The sequence below is a fragment of the Taurulus bubalis genome, assembly GCF_910589615.1.
Source record: "Taurulus bubalis genome assembly, chromosome: 14".
NCBI classification, from domain to species: domain Eukaryota; kingdom Metazoa; phylum Chordata; class Actinopteri; order Perciformes; family Cottidae; genus Taurulus; species Taurulus bubalis.
In genome coordinates, this window is record NC_136602.1 from 15,038,341 (window position 1) to 15,057,096 (window position 18,756).

Consider the following 18,756-nt stretch of genomic DNA (forward strand, 5'->3'; position numbering starts at 1 on the left):
ATTAACACTGGCATCGTCCTTCAATGTTTAATTGAACAAGAGTGAACAAACACAAAGTTTCATTAACATCAAAGTTACATTCCCCCCAAGAGCCAAGAAAACATTTGCTGGGAACAAGGACTAAAAATAACTGCAGCAAACTTGTGTAAAAAAAAAACTTCATCTGGCCACTAAGACTCTGTGCCCACAGTGTCTTTGGACTGCACGTGCAGTGAAATGTTCCAGGAAAGTGGGCAAGAGCAACTGGCAGACAGTAGCTGACACCGTGCCCTGCCAGTAACACAAAACTCCCGCGAGTGGTCCATCAGTTTATGTTCAGTGAATGTAAAGTCAAGCTCAGCCTGCAAGGCACAGTAAGCAATAACAAGAACATATTAATAATTGGAGTTTCATAGTGTAATATTATGATGATTAAAATTAAAAAAAAATAAAAAATTACAAATTAATTGAAAAAAATCACAAATTAAATGATTCCATCAATTAATTTGTGATTTTTCTCAGCTGTTCATTACAGACCAAAGCTGCAAACTGATGCTGTGAATAATGAGATGAAGATCCTGGCTGTGCTTTCTTGTCTCTACACTGCACAATGGAGCATGTTGTGATCAAAGAGAGGAGGGCCCTTTTAAATTGGCTTGTAGTGTCATAATAAAAGGCATGGGTGCTTCATTTGAACACATTGGAAAGTAGAAAAATCATCATTTTAAAAAAAATCAATGAAATGCAAAAAAGAAAAAACAAGAATATCTTTTTTTTTAAGTTAATCGTATACAAGTAAGAAATTGAATCCTGACGACTTCTCTTGTTTTCACTTAACTTCCTCATACGGGATGTGACATGATTAGGGCTGCAACTAACGATTATTTTAATAATCGATTAATCGGATAAAAAAAAAAAAAACATTAATTTCCAATTTATTCAAAAACGAAACTGACAGTACAAAACATCTTCAGAAAGTGCACAAACAGGTTGCTCCTTGAACATCCCTGAGCTGTATATTACAGAAATAAATAAACATGGATTAACACAAAAAACATACACATGTATGCTTTACATCTGCCAAATGTGAGCCCTTTTTACTGTAATTGATCTCTTTGGAGCAGAGGCTGCATTTAGCATACCCTGCTTTATCAATATGTATGAAATACTGGGACAGTGGGAAGCTGTATTGCTCCTCTCATGTCTGTTTTCATCTCCACTTCATCTCAGCCCTGCATCAAGCATCAAGAGCGTCCTCTTCCTGAAACTCTTTCATTCACATCATCTGATCAATAACTGGGCCTCTTATGACCACGATATCCCGTCGTTGGCTAAGCCCAACTACGTGATTTGCTTCATTGTACTTAAAAAAATAAAAACCTGCAGCCAGATCTGCCGGTGTGCCAGTTTAACATTAACGAGTGACAGCGTGAACTGAACCAGACCGGGGGGTGACGGCATGTTTCATCACGTTACGTTTTTTTACAAGCAAGACTGAACTGTAACGGAACATAACGCAACTTTAACGACAATATACAATTCAAACACGTTAGCTAACGTGATAGCAAGCTGACGAGCTTCCATTAAAAACAAGTTGGAGGGAAATGAAGACGCTGGAGACATCTTAACGCTGATTGGCCAAGACTTGACACATCAAAGATGTTCTATTGTGAAGATCACGACCTAAACTTTTTTCCGTGTCTCAGTCCAATCTCAGAAACGCTGGCGGCCAGTTGCTCTGCTCCGCTCTATTTTTTCTTCTCCGCGACTTATTGAATGGCGTAATAATCGCGCGACACAACGAATCGATAACGAAATTCGTTGCCAACTCTTTTTGATAATCGATTTTGATTGATTTGATCGATACGTGGTTGCAGCCCTAGACATGATTCTCAACTGGTGAGTGGATCGCGGACACGTTTTCAGTGGGAAATTTATTTAGAATTTTTGGGAAAGCTGCTCCTCAAGACAGTGACTTATCCCATCGTAAAGTATTTGTCATAGATGCAGTGAGTGTGTATTCTCAGTTAAAGTTAGGTAATTTGAGTCTTTTTGAAACTACTTCTTAGTTGTTGGACTGTTTTGTTTGTGCATGAAAGCTGTTGAGTCTGTTTGAAAATGGCTGAAGATTCTGAATAGTTATGTATGTTGTAACACCTGTTACCTGTCTTGAAGATGCACTTTTTGTTTTTTAATTAAAATGCAGCTAATTGAGTGTAAAAGGGAATACCACCAGCTGGTCATTTTGGTTTATCATTAAGCTTGTTTTTGTGTTGGCATACATATTCTATACCATCTCAGGTTCAAACTGCACTATCTTTTCATTGAATAAATTTGAGAAGTTGAGAATGTTCCTTGATTTGGGTCGCGGCTTGTAATTCAGGTGGGATGGTGGGTCCTGGAGCCAGACCAGTTGAGAACCACTGGTCTAGGGAACCAGCTGTCAATAGCTAATCGCCTTTGGTGTTTGGTGTACACAGAAGCGAATTCACAAAAGCAATGCACAGCTATTCGGTTGCTAGACCTGCACAAATAAGACACAAAGAAACCGTGTAATTCTTAAAGCACCCATAAAGGGTGAAATGCACCCCTTCCTGGGCTGCCAAGCAAAAGCTTCTCGATGCTCCTGTGCTATTTCCATGTACATAAATCAGTTAATATGCAAACATTGGCCCCTCTCTATGTAAATGAGCCTTATTGCAAAAACTGTCCAATTCACAAATATCATCGTTAACAGGCACAAGCAGTTAGTGGAATTATCAGCGTCTCCAGAGAATTGGTTGTAACTGACGCTCATTTGTAAGCGTGTCTGCTCAAACCCAATACTTGTGTGATGTGGTGACAAGATACAATGACAAAAAAAAAGGTTCATATTAAACAAATAATACAATAATGTATACCCTCTCCCTACTTTACCAAAGCCTGGCTAACACTTTCCCTTTCCCCTCTCTTAATTGCCTTCAGGAGTTTTGGATGGGAGTGGCACTCTGACAATCCTCTCCTGACTCTCATCCCTCACAACTGAAGCATTGAGCTCAAGCACATTCTTGCTTTACCGCATGGATAAATAATAAGCTGAAGAATTTTAAGTTTTCTCTGTAATATCATTAGCTTTTGTGTATCGGACCTTGAGACAGATAGCGGTTGAAAAGGATGTACAATTCATGGTTGAATTCGCCCCCGAGATCTTCGGCCACATCCACTGCATACAAGCCGAAAAAGGTCTACAACACTGCCTACTACCACAGCTACTAAAGATATGTATCCCTTAAATGTCATAAAAAAAGCTTTAGTTTTGACAATAGTCCAACATACCTGCATGACATTGACATTCATGGTGTCCTAGAAAGTCAGAGCATGTGCCATTGTGCTGGCAGGGACTGGAGTCACACTCGTTGATCTCAGTCTCACAGTTTGTTCCTGAAAATAGAGGCAATTTTTGTGTTGCATTAGTGGCATTTGTAACACATTGCCATCTTCACATAGAGCCATTCATGAGTGATAACATATTGCATGTGAATCCTACAACATTTTACTAAAGGAATGTTATGGCCAACTAATTGTACAGGATTACGCTCAGCATAAAGAAAGGAAGCAAGGGGAAACGGCTAGCCTGGCTCTGTCCAAGCAAGGTGCCCACCGACGACTGTTCAGTTTTTTTCAGTTTACAGGGGTAAGATGCTGGACTATTTCTTGACTGCAAACACAGACAACCTGGAGTCTTGTCATCACTGTGAGATTGTCAGGCAGGTGTTGGTACACAGATTATTTTTAATATTTGAACAGAGCTAACTGTTTCCCACTGCTTCCAATCTTTATGCTAAGCTAATTGTCTGCAGTAGCTTCATATGTAGCGTGCAGCTATATGAGAATGATGTTGATCTTTTGTTCAGAAAATGAACCTTATCTCCTTAAACTATATTTAGACCACAGGCATTCCTTTCATTGGATGCAGCAGGATTCAGGTGCTGAAGCTGGAATCACAGAGAGATGTGGATGGACAGGCTCACTTTCTTCTTCAGAAAATAGGCACTTAATAAACAAGCTCAGAAGAGAGCAAAAGTGGTGGGGGATGCAGGTGGCTTGATATGTGATTTGTTTGGTGCTCGGTTGCTTCAGCAGCTACTACTTCGACCACTGTGGTTGGGGGTGGGTGTCTTCCAGTGCAGGTTATTAATTTAAAATGTCCCATCATTAATAACGGAGCAGCAATGACATGTAGTGAAAGTCCCTTTTTGACAGCGGCAACCTCATGCTATGGCACAAACACCATGATTGATATCATCTGTAGCTGCTACAGGTCATTGTATTCTGAATATGCTATGCAGCAGAAAATTATACAAATGTGTCCCCCTAAAACGCCTACCCTCATTTATGACTATGAATAAAATACATTTTATAGTATTTTAGCCTTTTCTAAATAAAGCTTTAATGATATAAAACTTGTTGATTTAGCCTTCAAAATGTTTGTACTGCAATGTCTTAAATATCTAGAAAAGATAAAATATGTAAACAAATTAAAAGGTCAATATTAATTGAAATTTATTTTAATTAAATTGTAATTTAATCTTGTGTGCAGTCTTTATTTACCTGCAGGTTCTTAAAGGCCAATATATTCTTATTGGTCAGATAAATTTCAGGTGAAGAATTAGAGATGGTTTTACAATGTGTCTTTTATTCACACTCCTGGATCTCCCGTGGATTCTACACTTGCAGATAATTGCATGCCTAGTTTCCAAGTCTTTTTTTATTATCCACACAATTAAAAACAGAGAGTGTGTATTAATATATGTCAACTGTTGTTGTTCAGTAAAAAATAAAGCCTTCCAAAATAAAATGTGAATGCTTGGGCATGAGTAATGTACCCTGAGTTATGATCTATGATAGAGTACAGTGGGGTTTCTGGGCAGAGCTTGACATTAAATTGGCCTTTCTATGCTGCATGGCTCGAAATTCCAAAGCAAAAATCCCAAGATCCCAGAAAATGATGGATTCTATCAGTCACTAAGACCTGCCATGGTGTAAGAGACAATTTTCCATTACCAATGTGGCAACAGATTTCAGCTTTGAACAGAGGGGGGAAAATCTTGTTCATGTAGTGCTATGTAAGGGCTTATCTGACTGACAGGTAAGTGTGTCAGGACTTAAGGCTAGATTGGGAAATAGGCTATAGGCTAAAACCTGTGTGCACTGGGGAAGCAAAAAAAATCACATTCACTGGTTGTTTAAGCATTAAAACAAGAGAGGAACAATACTATGCGTCGATGCCGTGTGTAACATATGCAGCGCCATCATAACCCCTGTACAACATAAACAATGTTCAGCAAGGATCACAATCTGTGTTCTTCCAATACTGTCTATTGTTTTGTCAAATAATGTCTAGAATTAAAAATGTAATAAAGTCTAATTATAGATGTTTATATACTGTACTGTATTATGCTAATACATTTCTAATGATATGTGATTGTATGTCATGGGCATAACGGACAGCAATACTTCAAACATGATCTTCTGTTAAGCTGTAAAATGGCATAGCTGTGAATGAGAAACTATACGAGTTAACATGACAGCATTTAGCTTATTTATAGCTTTGTTCTCATTTTTGGTCTCCAGCTATTACGTAAATAACGCTTCTATGAACTTGTTCAATAATTGTAAAGCACTGTAAATGCAAAGGGTCATGCTCTTTACCCTTAAATCTCATTGTCTAATTAGAAACGTCTTTCTTTTTGTGTCTCTCCTTTTTCCTCCCCGTTTTTAGAAAACAGTTGTCAGTGATAGCTTAACAACTTCCAGCCATGCTCTGAGCTGGCAGCTAATTAGGAAGCAGTTTGCCAGAGCACTTGAATGCAATCAGTCGCAGGCCTAAGAAATGTCAAGCAGGCATGGCGACTGGTAAATAAGCTTCAAGGTTTTAAAAAGTCACTTCCTCAAGAGAACTAGCCTTTGCTTTAAATCTGTAGTCGGCTTGTGATTTGTAAAACTATTTGTAAAATGACTAACATACTATGAATTATCAATGGTATACTATTGATAATCAATAATTGCTTTTCCTTGCCCACCTTTAGAGTCGAAAGTCAAAGGCCGGAGGTCAGTTATGGAGTAGCAGCCCTTGAGCTGGCTGTGATTCCGTTTTTTGAGACATTAATCAGAGCGGATGTTTGCCAACATGAAGGTTTGAATCAAAACCTGATGGTGAATGAGTGGCCTTTTCCCTCACTGTTGACCTGCTGACCCATGTGCAAGCAGTGTACAGTATTAGAAGTCTTTGAATGAACCTGTGTAACCCTCTCTTCAGCAGAATAACTGCTCTCAGATGTTACCGTGTTATTAAGGAACACACTTGACCAAATGTACTGCATGTCAGCTGGATATTAGCAAACACTGACTTCAGGGACAAACATAAACCTTTAGAGTTTGTTTTAATGTTTTAAAAGGCCTCATGACGAATGTATGCTCGACAACTTTATTATACCACCCTCTATGTTGAGATACTGCAGAGTGCATGATGTTGCTTTTATATCATGAAACTGTAAACGGTTTATGAAGAGCTATTATGGGACATTCTCATCTAGACATTGATAATAATTGATGCAATAATTTGTACATCATTTCAATATTGCAGCGTGGGTAATTTTAATCATTTATATTCTGCTTGGTACCATAACCTGTCATTTTCTAGCATAATGTATTAGTTAATTTACACTGTGCATTAATATTCTAAATGTACAAAGTAACATAACTATAGCTATCAAATTAATGTAGTGGAGTAAAAAGTTTAAATATTTGCCTCCAAAATGTAGCAGAGTGGAAGTATAAAGTAAGAAATGGAAATACAAAGTTCAAATACCTCAGAAATTGATATGATAACGGATATCGGATGAGTGCATGGACTCAAATACTAAAATATTTTAAGCTGTATTGCAGACATTTCCGATAGTGGTATCGAAAGAACTAGAGTTCTTCCCAAAACCATTTTGATGAAGTTGGTTGGTGGTTGGGTCTCGGTAGGGATTTGATGTGCACCTCGGTCTATTGATACACGCCATAATCCATCTCTATTTTTGCTGTAAGTAATTGCTGATCTGAACGTTGTGTCATTTTATATAATAAGGTGTAAAACCCATTTCCTTCACAAACTTTATATGACATACAAATGTAATGGACCAGACAACAATAAGCCAGTATTTCCTGTGACCATTTTGGCATGATAGAAATGGTGGAATACATGACTTTATGCACTGCTGCCTTAAAACACCAACAAAAGGCAACATAGAAACATGTATTATGTATGAATCGCTCTGAGCATAAGAGCTCTCTGTGTTAATGTCTTGCATCAGGCTGCAGAATTAATTAAAATATTCAGAAAATGAATGCGCTCACCACCTGTGTTGCACATCTGCCTTACATTTTTTAATATAGTGATATAAAATGTCAGAACAGAACACACAACTCTGCATGTTACTGCCAAGCCATACCAGTTCTTCCAAACATCTATCAGTCATTCCTTGCCCCAAGACTTACTTTCCCACTAGGGTTTGTATAAATCAATCCATATTTTGAGAAATCCTAGTCAACAGACAGACGGACAGACAGATAGAAAGTGGCAGAAAAACAGATAATAAATAAAGCAAAGTTATCTCACCAGTGAAGCCGAGGGGGCACTTGCAGGTGTACACCGGAGAAGATGACGGCTGACTTGTTGTAATGCATGTGGCTCCATTCAAACAGCCGTTTGGTTTTATCAGGCAGGCATCGCCTACGTATTGACAAAACTCTCCTATCCATCCTGGGGCACAAACACACTGCAGGAAAACAGTATTAAGTAAGTTTTAGAGCAAATATACAGTTTGTTCTTCATTGTTTTTGCTCACGCTAGATTTCAAATAAAAGAAAAAAAAAAAAATATATATATATATATATATATATATATATATATATATATATATATGAGGGTTAAGTTGTTGACTTTCAGTTTCACGGGTGTTTGGTGGTCCATATTAGTTAAATAGTGTTGCAATCGTGTTTATTTTTTATCTTTGGACAGCATGAAATTGAAATGGCAGCAATTTGCACAGTGCTCATATGATGTGGCTGTAAATACATATATGTATGTAGTTATATGTATACCCAAATTACAAAAATCCTAACTTTTTCTACCTACCTCAATGTCTACCCACACAGGTAGTTTGGGTTTAATTTGCTCAGGTTTTGAGATATTGCCCTCTAGACTGTCTGCCACTATCTAAATATGATGGGGGCTAATGCAATTTGTGTCACTCACAGCACTGAAAAATAACTTTAAATATATTTAGAAGTATCTTTTATTTCAAGAAAAAGTGTCCCTGGTGCTGTGGAGAGTTATCTAGATTAAGGACTATTCTTTCTGTAGAAAAATGGAAACTGTTGATGAGGCCTTTAGAATCAGAGTCATTGTTTCTGGAAATTAAAAAGGTAATGCTGATTTAAAAAAAAGAAAATCTAAATACTGGGATCCCCACAAATTCATTTATATTTTGGTGAAGGCAAGGTCAAATTAATCCAAACCTATCTGCAAGGCAATCCCAGTCATGTTGTTATATGCTGGAGTACAGAACCGCAACAAAACAGTCAAATTATTGTCCAAAAGGTCTGCTCAGTATATCGACCAATAAAATATGTTTTAAATATGTTTAAAATATGTTTAAACCCAACTGTGACCTCCAGTTGGGTTTTGTTAAGAGCATTTCCATGACAGAGGGAATAAATGTGCAAGCTACTTTAATGAACTACCTAATGTGTGTCATACTCAAAGAAAAACCATGTAAAAAAATATATACCTAGAAAAAAGAAGCGGCCCATGTGCAATGAGACACACTTTTTGATTATGGCTCACCCTGTTGTAGGAGCACCAACGAAGCATCTAAAGGTGGATTTTAGATGACAAACACTCAGTGCCTTAATGGAACAAGACTGATTGAGAATGATTAGGAACTATGGGACTTTAGGTGTTGTAAAAAAATGTGTACACACACACACACACACACACACACACACACACACACACACACACACACACACACGTTAGAGGAGACTTGTAACACCCTGTGTTTTCTATGTTTATTCCCTTCACCTGTTCTCGTTCCAGACTCCTCCCTCCTCATGTGCCTTTCCCCTCTGTGGTTGTAAAGCACCACCCTCATTGTTTCCACCTGTGCCTCATTGCCTGTCTTCCCCTGTGTATTTAGTCTGTGGCTGCAGTCGGGAAAGAATTACCTCCTAACGTCTAACCACCTTTTCTTGACCTCTGTGGAAAACGTCACAGGGTCAAGGAAAGATGGGAAGGAGAATTCATGAGGAGTTAGGAAAAGACAACTGCGGTGTTTAGAGGATCCGACTCCACTTTCCCTAACCACGTAGTATCAACGCGACGGCAAGCGCATGTTAGTGACGTCGGTCTGCAGCGGTGAAACTACAATGTTCTGACAACAACAAAGATCATCTTAAATACGTTATCCGTCTTCTTACAGTGTTGCTTCATGCAGGCGATTTAAAAAACCCAGTTCAAAGTATTACTTTATTAGCAACATAAACAACTTGGTTCAAAGTATAACTTTATGAACGAGGTTGAAATAGAAATGAAAGAAGGAATATGAAAGTGAAACCAAGGGATTTTTCACAGAGTACAAAGCTACTAAACTGTCTCATAGTTGAGTTTCAAACATTCTGAATTAAATACGTTCTCACAATAACAATGTGTGTCATACGTGTGCCTCATATCCCTTTATGTTGTTATGGTTTATATGCAGATTATAATTTGATCATAAGAGTATGCAAATGACAGTTTATGAAACACCACACAACTCAGTGTGACCTAGAAGTGTTGACTTCATATGTGTTATTGTAGTATGACAAAATAGTTGATTCCAAAGATGATAATCAAAAACATGACTCAGACTGAAGAGCTCCTCCAGTTTAACTCTTTCATCAAAGCTTCTGTAGCTGAAGTCAAATAAAAGAATGAGGGCTGAGGCTGAAGTACAACACCAGAGAGAGAATATCAAATACAGCAGTTTGATTACTTTACAGCAGTTTTCAGCAACAACAATGTAACCTCCGCAGTTTGCCAGCCGGTTTAACAGATTATTGAAAGTATTTTCAAGTTATGCTAATGATTATTTACATGATCTGCATTTCTCGGTCATGATCGTTGGTTCTTGTGAACAGCCGAATGATACGTCACTTTAAATGTTGCCGCCGCAATGAATTGTGGCATTATCTCCTTTCCTTTCGTAAATGCAGGTCCATTGGCTCCTATGCTAAAGGAGATAAGTTAAGAAGCATTGAAGCCCTTTCCTTTGCGTTTAGAGAATTCGTCCGGCACTTATCATGGCGGCCACTTAGGTATTTCCGGGTCATTTCCCTCAGTTAGGAAGGTTCCTAACCAAAAAGGACTATTCGACTGCAGCCTGTGTCTTCCCCTTGTCAGTTGCAGGAGTGTCTTCTTTGTTTCCCATGTATGTACATTGCCTTCGAGTTGTAGGAGTAGTAGTTTTCTAATGTTTGTTTCACGTACCAGTCTTTATCTTTGTTTGTGACTTTGTTTAGTAAAAGACCCTGTTTGATTTTGCCCTACACCTGGCCTCCTGTCGGTTTCCTCTGCTCCTGAGTCTCTGCCTCTCACACCCGGTCATGACAAGACTGAGTAATTGAGAGGAACATTTGACCAGAACCTGTCTGTCAAAGCAATGTTTCCACATACTCACAATTATCAAAGGGTTAGAATTGGTTTACTGCTGTCTGTAGATAGTATCCAGTGATGTTTCTGTTTTTCTTTTTATTTCAACTAATGACTGCTTGAAGACGCATTTAATGTCTATTTTTATCAAATCTATTCAAACCCTTGAATACATAATGTATTCAAAGACAGAAAGGAATGTCATGTAGAAGCGAAAAGTCAGAAACTCTTTTCAGTAAAAATCTAATTTTCTTTGGGATTGATGAATCATTAAAAGAAATCACTCTATTTAGTAGTTGAAAACTAATACATGCTAACATGCAATTCACACATTATAAGTAACTCAATTTGTCTTTTGCTTTAGACAATACATTGTGTTGCCTTTGTTGCATGTTTTTTGCATGCATTAAGCAAAATGTGTCTTTTCTGTTCTTGTAAGATAAGAGGCTTGTATTTTTTAAGGAGTCTCTCAGAGCTTGAAAGAAAGATGCACTGTGTGCACAGTTGTATGTATGTATGTATGTATGTATGTATGTATGTATATTAGCACCCCCTAAATAGGCACAAGGTTGATGCACTTTGTAAGACTATAATACCTGTGTGTGTTTAAGTGGATTAGCCTAAGTGTAGGCTACAGTAATGCTAGCTAGAAGAAACATATATGTGTTTTGTACACAGCTCTTACGTTGGTTTGGAATTTACATTTAAAAGCATCAGTCAAGTGGCAGATCATCTTTTAGAGTTATATCCTACAGTAAGAATTTCACCTTCACCCATTACACCACACTGCTTGTGGAACAAAGACGGCACGGCGCACAGATCAGTGAGTTGCAGGGCCGAGCATTATGGTCAACAAAGGAAGGAAAACAGCATTCAAAATGGATGACAAAGGAGCAGATACATAAGCTACGAACAGAAATACAAGAAAGTAGTACATCTGGGGTATGAAGCAGAATTAAGAGGACATTGAATAGCTGAGCTTCAAATTTAGATAGATGAAACTGATGAGTGAACATTACCACGTTGATCAGAACGTCAGTGTGCACACAGAGAAAATGCTTCCCACCAAAAGGAGTAAAAAAAGACTACAATCAATGGGAAATTGAAATCAGAACAACCAAAAACAATTTAAAGAAATATTTATCAGTCACTAAATTGTCTACAATGGCAGACAACATTGAAAAGGGAATGGATGATGTCATGAGAGCTCACAATGAAATAAAAGAGTGTGCCACACCATCTACTGAGTTGAGACACAAGATTGATGCATGTGAGGCTGTGACTAAAAACGTTATGAAGATAGTCAATGAACGCTCGTCAGCAGTAGATGGCGATTATGAAGCAGTGCGTGAAAGGCACTGTCTCCGTCAGTTATTTTACCAAAACTATGCTTACTCTACATATTGTCCTGTTTCTCAGTCAAGGGCCAGTCACCACTCTGAGTCTACACTAATAGCTGCAAAAAGGGCTGATGCAGCTGCAGAGCTTGCTGCAAATGAGGCTCAATATAAAACAATGCTAGAAAAAAGAAAGCAAAAGGAAAAATGGAAGAAAATCATAGCAATGAATTAGAAATGCAGAAGTCTGAATTAGAACATCTACACGCAGAAAGGGACATGGATGCTACTCGTGCTAGACTGGAGATCTACGACAGAGAAAGCAGACAGGAAATGAATAGACAGTCCATACACAGAACAACAGACCCCATCATTTCAATCCTTCTATATCTCATTTCAATCCTTCTATATCTCATTAAAACCCTCACATTGTGACACCAGCTCCCACTACTGGCATGTCCTGTCTAGCCCAAGCAATTCAAGACAGCATTGCCAAAAACAGACTCCCAATGCCAACGCCGACCGTGTTTAGTGGAGACCTCTACATTGAAGGGAGGGCTCCATTCCTGTCAGTCGTTGACCGAAAGGGTATTTCATCAGCTGATAAACTGCATTCCCCAAAGAAATACATCCCTGCTCACAAATGTCTCGAAGCCACAATTTATTGAAATGATGATGAGGCAAACGTTCAGCCCAAGGAAGCTGATGGTTTAAGAACATTCTCAGACTTTAAAACTGCAATACATGCCCCATGTGAAGGGAACATGTGAAGGCACTGTGAAATAAGAAAATAGAGAAAGTGCATGAGTTGTTAACATCAAGCTGGAATTGTCAGGTTACACTAGCCCTCATGGAAGGAAGAGAATTTTCCACCTTTGAGGATTTCACTAACTTTGTGTCTATAGAAGCAGAGAGAGTGTGCAAACCAGTCACTATTCTTTATGTTCTTCACTCATTCAACTCATCTTATGACAAAAGATACATAAAGGAAACAAAGGGAAACAAAGCTAATGTCTTCAGCACTCAAACGACCATAAACAGCGACAAATCCACATCAAAAGAAGAAAAATCAAGGTCCCCCTGCTATGGTACAAAAACAACAAGCAGCAACTCCCCAAGTGCCCTGACTTCATAGAAAAGTCCCTTGAGGATCAACGGACATACATGAAGGATAACAAGCCTTGTTATGGATGTGTAAAACCAGGTCACAGTGCCAAGGCATGTCATCACCACCACACTTGTGATGTATGTAAGGGAAGGCACTCTACCCGTCTCCACGATGAGAACTACAGAAGATGGTAGAGAAAGGTCTGTATCCATTCTTAACAAAGCTCCAAACACTGCAAACCAAATCATGGCAGCCATAGTACTCAACGCCACTGGAGTAGTCAGTCAAGCAGCACTTCCATGATCGTTCCCGTGTGGGTGTGTGGAGTATAGAAGGCTGCTCCACACCGTGCCTCGATGAAACATAATCAAGCCTGTGTCACACGGTCACTGTAAAGGAACGCCGACGGATGTGATAAGCGTCCTGGAAAAATACTTTAAGGGCATCAAAGAAGATGACAAGACCGTCTCACAAGAGGATTTTTCTTTTCCTGAACAAACTTAAAGAAAGCAAGGGGAAAAATGATCAGACCTTATGAGATGTTGCTGAAATCCGACTTAGTTATTTACAACTGAGGTTTTACAGGGATGAGAAATATGAGAAGGACTACACAGCATAAATGTAAGAAGTCATTAAGAAAAGTGAAGTGAAGTTGAAGAAGTAAAAAAAAGATGGAACTCCTGCTGAATGATGGTTCATTCTCCATCATGGCATCTACCATCATGTGTTTGACTGCTCTGCAATGTACAACGGCACAAGCCTAAACAAACACGTTCTACCAGGGACAGACTCAAAGGTAGTCCTAGACTACAAACATAACAATGCATGGCGCTTTCACACTTTTTTTGCCAACCCAGTCCAGAACATCCATCATATCACAAGCCCCCCAGCAATGGCTTTACGTTCCCGCGAATGAGAATCCAGCAGACTGTAAATGAGCTGCTTACATTCACCTGGTTCACTGGCCCAACATTTCTCTGGAAAAATGAAATACCTCCACCTCAGGATGTACTACTGGATTTACCCATAGGAGATCCAGAAGTCAAAAAGGCACAGACACTGCAAACAAAGACCACAGAATCAATGAGTCTTGTCGACCATCTGTCCAAATTCTCTTCATGATCCCAAACCACCAAGAGTGTGGCCCGCCTTCTTCGACGAACGAAGAAAATCAAGTCATGTGCACCTTCCACAGTGAATGAACATGAAAGTGCTGAATATGTCATAATTCAAGAACTCGCAAGAATCACAAGGCAGCGCTGGCATGCATCGATGAGAAATCTATCAGTGGGTGATATCGTGATGGACATAGATGAACGGTTGCCCAGAGGTGAATGGAGACTTGCAAAGGTCTTAGAGATTGTCCGTGGTAAGGATGGACTTGTAAGGAGAGTAATATATCAGTGGGAAGTAAGAGACTGAACAAGAAAGGTGAGCACCTTAGTAAATGTTCCATAAGGGAGCACCCAGTGCAGAAGTTAGTTCTGTTGTTAAAGCTTAAGCTCATGACTGCAAAAAGACAGTGTCCGTTTTAATGTAAAAGGAATATATTTTGAAGGCGGCTCTCCGAGCTTGAAAGGAAGTTGCACTGTGAGCACAGATAGAGCAAAAAGTACAGAGAATATGTTGGATTTTAAAAGCAAATAGAGACATTTAATGTATAAGAACGCCCAAAGAGGCACACGGTTGGTGCATGTTGCAAGTCTGTAATAACAGAGTGTATTTAAGTGTGTTAGTGTGGGCTCTATATGTGTAGTAATGCTAGCTCGAAGAAAGATAACATACAGTATGTGTGTGGGCTTCGGAGTATTTCATTAGGACTGAAACATTGTATTACTTACCTGATATCCGCCAATTACACTCAAGCACAATCCCTCATTCAGGCAGTGGATATTGAGCAGCCTGCAGTAGTCCATTATTTCTTCACAATTCTTCCCGGAAAACCCTCGCAGACATCTGTTAAGATGAGGCCAGCGTCATCAAAATCAATTCACCAGCCTTGAGCACGAACAAGACTTTTTTTTCTTTTCTTTTTGCAAGATACATGGGGTTATCATTTTGTTTTCTCCAGGAATTGTTTGTGGTACAGAGGTGGGGGAAATAGTGTCTGCATGTATTTAGGATCTTGATTTTTGAATTAAGGTCCATTATGAATCACAGATTATACTTTCCTACACTCAAAATAATCCAACTCATTATTTCTTTCAAATATGGTGAACACACCCTTCACTTGATTACCTTTCATCTTTACATACTGTATGTTCAAATCTGATTTCATTTGTATTTCTTTTGATGAGTATACGAGCCGTCATAATGAGAAAAAACTAAATCGTCACATTTAGAATGATCTAGTCTTGGAGCATAGATCAGGATTTGTTGGTTGAGTATTTAAGACACGTGATCTGATACAGTATAATAACTGGATTTAAAAGACATCAGCTGTGAGGTAGAGTTGAGACTTTAAAAGCAGAGTCTTATTCACATAAATGTCTCATTAATGTAGTAGTTCTGAAACCATTTTCATATGAATCACAAAAGAGTCACAAAAAAAAGTTTCTATCTTGTCAAGAAAAGACCATTTTATATCTCAGCGCTACTGAAGAAAGGTGCTATATAAATACAGTTGAGTTGAGTTGAAGACTGCATGTATGATTGATTTAAAATAACAGTTTTCATGACATTCATGAAGTCATCCAGTATAACTCACTAAGGTTTTTAATAGTATTTTCTTATAGTTTTTGGAGAATAATGGAGGTCCATGGCACAAAGCAATAAACTAGGCTACACAGACAAAACGTGTAAATTGGATCAGTTCTTTGTTGGTTTTGGTCTTTACATGGGATTAGTTGATAATATGAAATAGAATATGATATATGTAGAATATCACGAGTCAACAATGAGGCTTGAGGTCTGCCAAACATGTATGTATTAGTCAAAGAGCTTTTAAGTGAAATGAAAATCTGAATATCATTGAATAACTTTACAGTCATCTAGAAAGGGGACCTTGAGAGTGGCCTCTATTATCCCTGTATGTGTTTTACCTGCAGACATAATCATTTCCTCTGGACACACAGGTGGCATTGTGAAGACATGGTGATTGGCTGCACAGGTCTTGCTGCCTCCTGCATGCTGGGACCACATTACCATCTGCACAGACACATTCAGAGGCCTGCATACAGATGCAAAACAAACCAGGTCACCTGGCAGCTTGGGAAAACAGGGTTAGATTACACAAAAGGTAGATATGATCACTAACTGTCGGAACATTATCAATAAAAGAGCGTTTTGCTGGAGGCGTATTGTGACTCACATTATTTGTTGCTAATCTCTTCAATTATATTTAATCCAATTCAAGTAGTCAAGTAAATAATGGGTTTTATATATATTTTAATATGAGTTTTAGAAATCACAAGAGGCTAATAAATGCTAATGGTGATGCAATTCAAAGTTAAAGAGATTTGAATTGCAGCAAGATCAGGCATTATTTTGATAAATGTCCCTTTTAGTCTGCTCTACTACTGGTATTAGGTAAGCTGTGAATGTGCAGTGCATTTGGCAAACTGTAATGAACAAAACAAAGGTCAGGGAAAGACAATTAGACTATTATTGTATTTTCTCTTCTGCATCCTCGAGAACATTAGAAACACCACTGCCTAAGGAAAATGTATCACCACGGTGGCATTTCCAGTGAAAGGTGAAAATTGCAGCAGGCCACTAACTACAAAAAGCTTTTGATGAGAGACATTTCAAACTAGCACTTAAACATGCGCTGGGTCATTCAATCAAAAATGCTAGAGGATGCAAACACCCTGGGCTTGTCTTCAGCAGGAAATATTAATTGCTGTTGTAGCCTTCAGAATAAAGCCATTTGATCTTGTTTCAAAACTCTATATTCATTTTCATGTGCCATTTCTTGTTTTCTCCCACTGAGATAAAAACAAATAAGGAAAATTAAATCCTCACATGCTCCCCTGCAGTGCAAATTCGTTTCTCCTGACATGCGTATGACACGCAATCGAAGACGACTCGGGAGTCGCAGTAGACGCCTCCAAATCCTTCTGGACAAATGCAAACAAATCCTTTGGAGCTTTCTCCACATACGCCACCATTTCTACATGGATTTGGATCACAGGGGGCTTTCCTCTTCTCACAAGGTGGTCCTGCAAAACAGACAACACACAATTACACACTTTTATTCAGATTGTATTAACATCGAGAAACTATAATGTATAAAAGCTTGTTAACTGGTGTTCTTTGCACAGCAGACCTTCACACATTCTTCTTAAAACTATGAAACGCCAAGTGGTGAATATGGAAAGTAACATGACACAGGTATGACACTTATGCTAGTTTATGCTTGATACAACATGACTGACATGGCTATAATCCATGGAGGATGGGGTGACTGACTATCAATAATTACACAGGATGGAGGCATGTGCAGGAACACTAATTTAATTGTGACAAGCACAATTAAACTAAAAGGCAAGATCAACTGTAAACAGCATCATTGCTGTCAGGCTGCTATGGCGGCCTCTGATTGATGATATTCTATAGAGCTTAATTACCCATTTCAGAAACCTTCCCACTGAAGCCTACAAATCACACCAACTGGAAAATATGCAAAACCAGCCAGATGTTATCAAGCACATGCATATAAAAAAGACAAAGTAACCTCACTAAAGTTACCTCAGAGTTCTTTAGTTAATGGTACTGTACAGGATTGTTGTGCCAGACTAGTTATTATTAGAAAAACACCATTGATATTTCCCTAATTCACTTAAGGGAAACCAAACTTGTAGTTAAGACGATCCCGTTGTAGCATTAATATGAATGAGCATTTGGGTCAGGACTGTAACCGGGAAGGGCAGTTGTTTGATGGTACTGTAAACACATTATAAAGTAGTATGTGGTTCAAACCTGTGTCAGTAACCGGTTTTCAGTTTTTTAGGGAAAATAGATTGCCATTATACATGTTATTTATTTTGATCTTTTGTCAATTTGCATCATATTTTATTTGTTCATCTCATTCCATCAGATTTTTTTTTTGTTTCATTTTGATCGTGTTTTTATGTTGTCCTTAGACATTTAATCACCTATGTTCTTCTATGTAAAGGTTGCTAGTAATAAACTTGCCTGAATGAGCACTATTACATCATATCCTATCATGTCTTGAGATGTGCAGACAGACTACACTAAAACCTAGTTAGACAAAGTGAGTACGGTAGTTATATTATTCTTTTATTATTACTGTCTTATTAATACATTAAACATGTGATATTAAATTGCTTTATTAAAAAAGGACTACAAGTTAAACATGACAAATAATGCAGCCATTATTATTGCTGCTTCCGCCACAATAATATCATTAATATTCCTATAATCATTGACGATTTTACAACTTTTTTTGTAATATGCAACACGTATGTGATATGTACGTAATATGTTTTGATGATTGACTTAAAATATGAACTGAAATAATGAATCAGTTTAAGCAGACAGACTTGAAAAGTGTAATATTTCAATTATATAATCCACAGAAATAAGTTGATACCACTGTGCCAAGTAATAAAAGGAAAGTCATCATCAGTGTGTAGAAATGATTTTCATGGTAG

General features: G+C 38.2%; 1 protein-coding gene across 1 annotated transcript in view; it reads right to left on the bottom strand.

Annotated features, from left to right (window-relative positions):
* The window catches only part of eys (eyes shut homolog), a gene marked incomplete at both ends in the record, with an annotated part of 160,841 nt that overhangs the window by 135,470 nt on the left and 6,615 nt on the right, over positions 1-18,756 (bottom strand). The window contains 5 exons of the mRNA XM_079229546.1: positions 3,295-3,399; positions 7,625-7,784; positions 14,983-15,097; positions 16,183-16,310; positions 17,243-17,301. Coding sequence (XP_079085672.1) covers positions 3,295-3,399; positions 7,625-7,784; positions 14,983-15,097; positions 16,183-16,310; positions 17,243-17,301 — 567 coding nt within the window. The remainder of the gene's footprint in view (positions 1-3,294; positions 3,400-7,624; positions 7,785-14,982; positions 15,098-16,182; positions 16,311-17,242; positions 17,302-18,756) is intronic.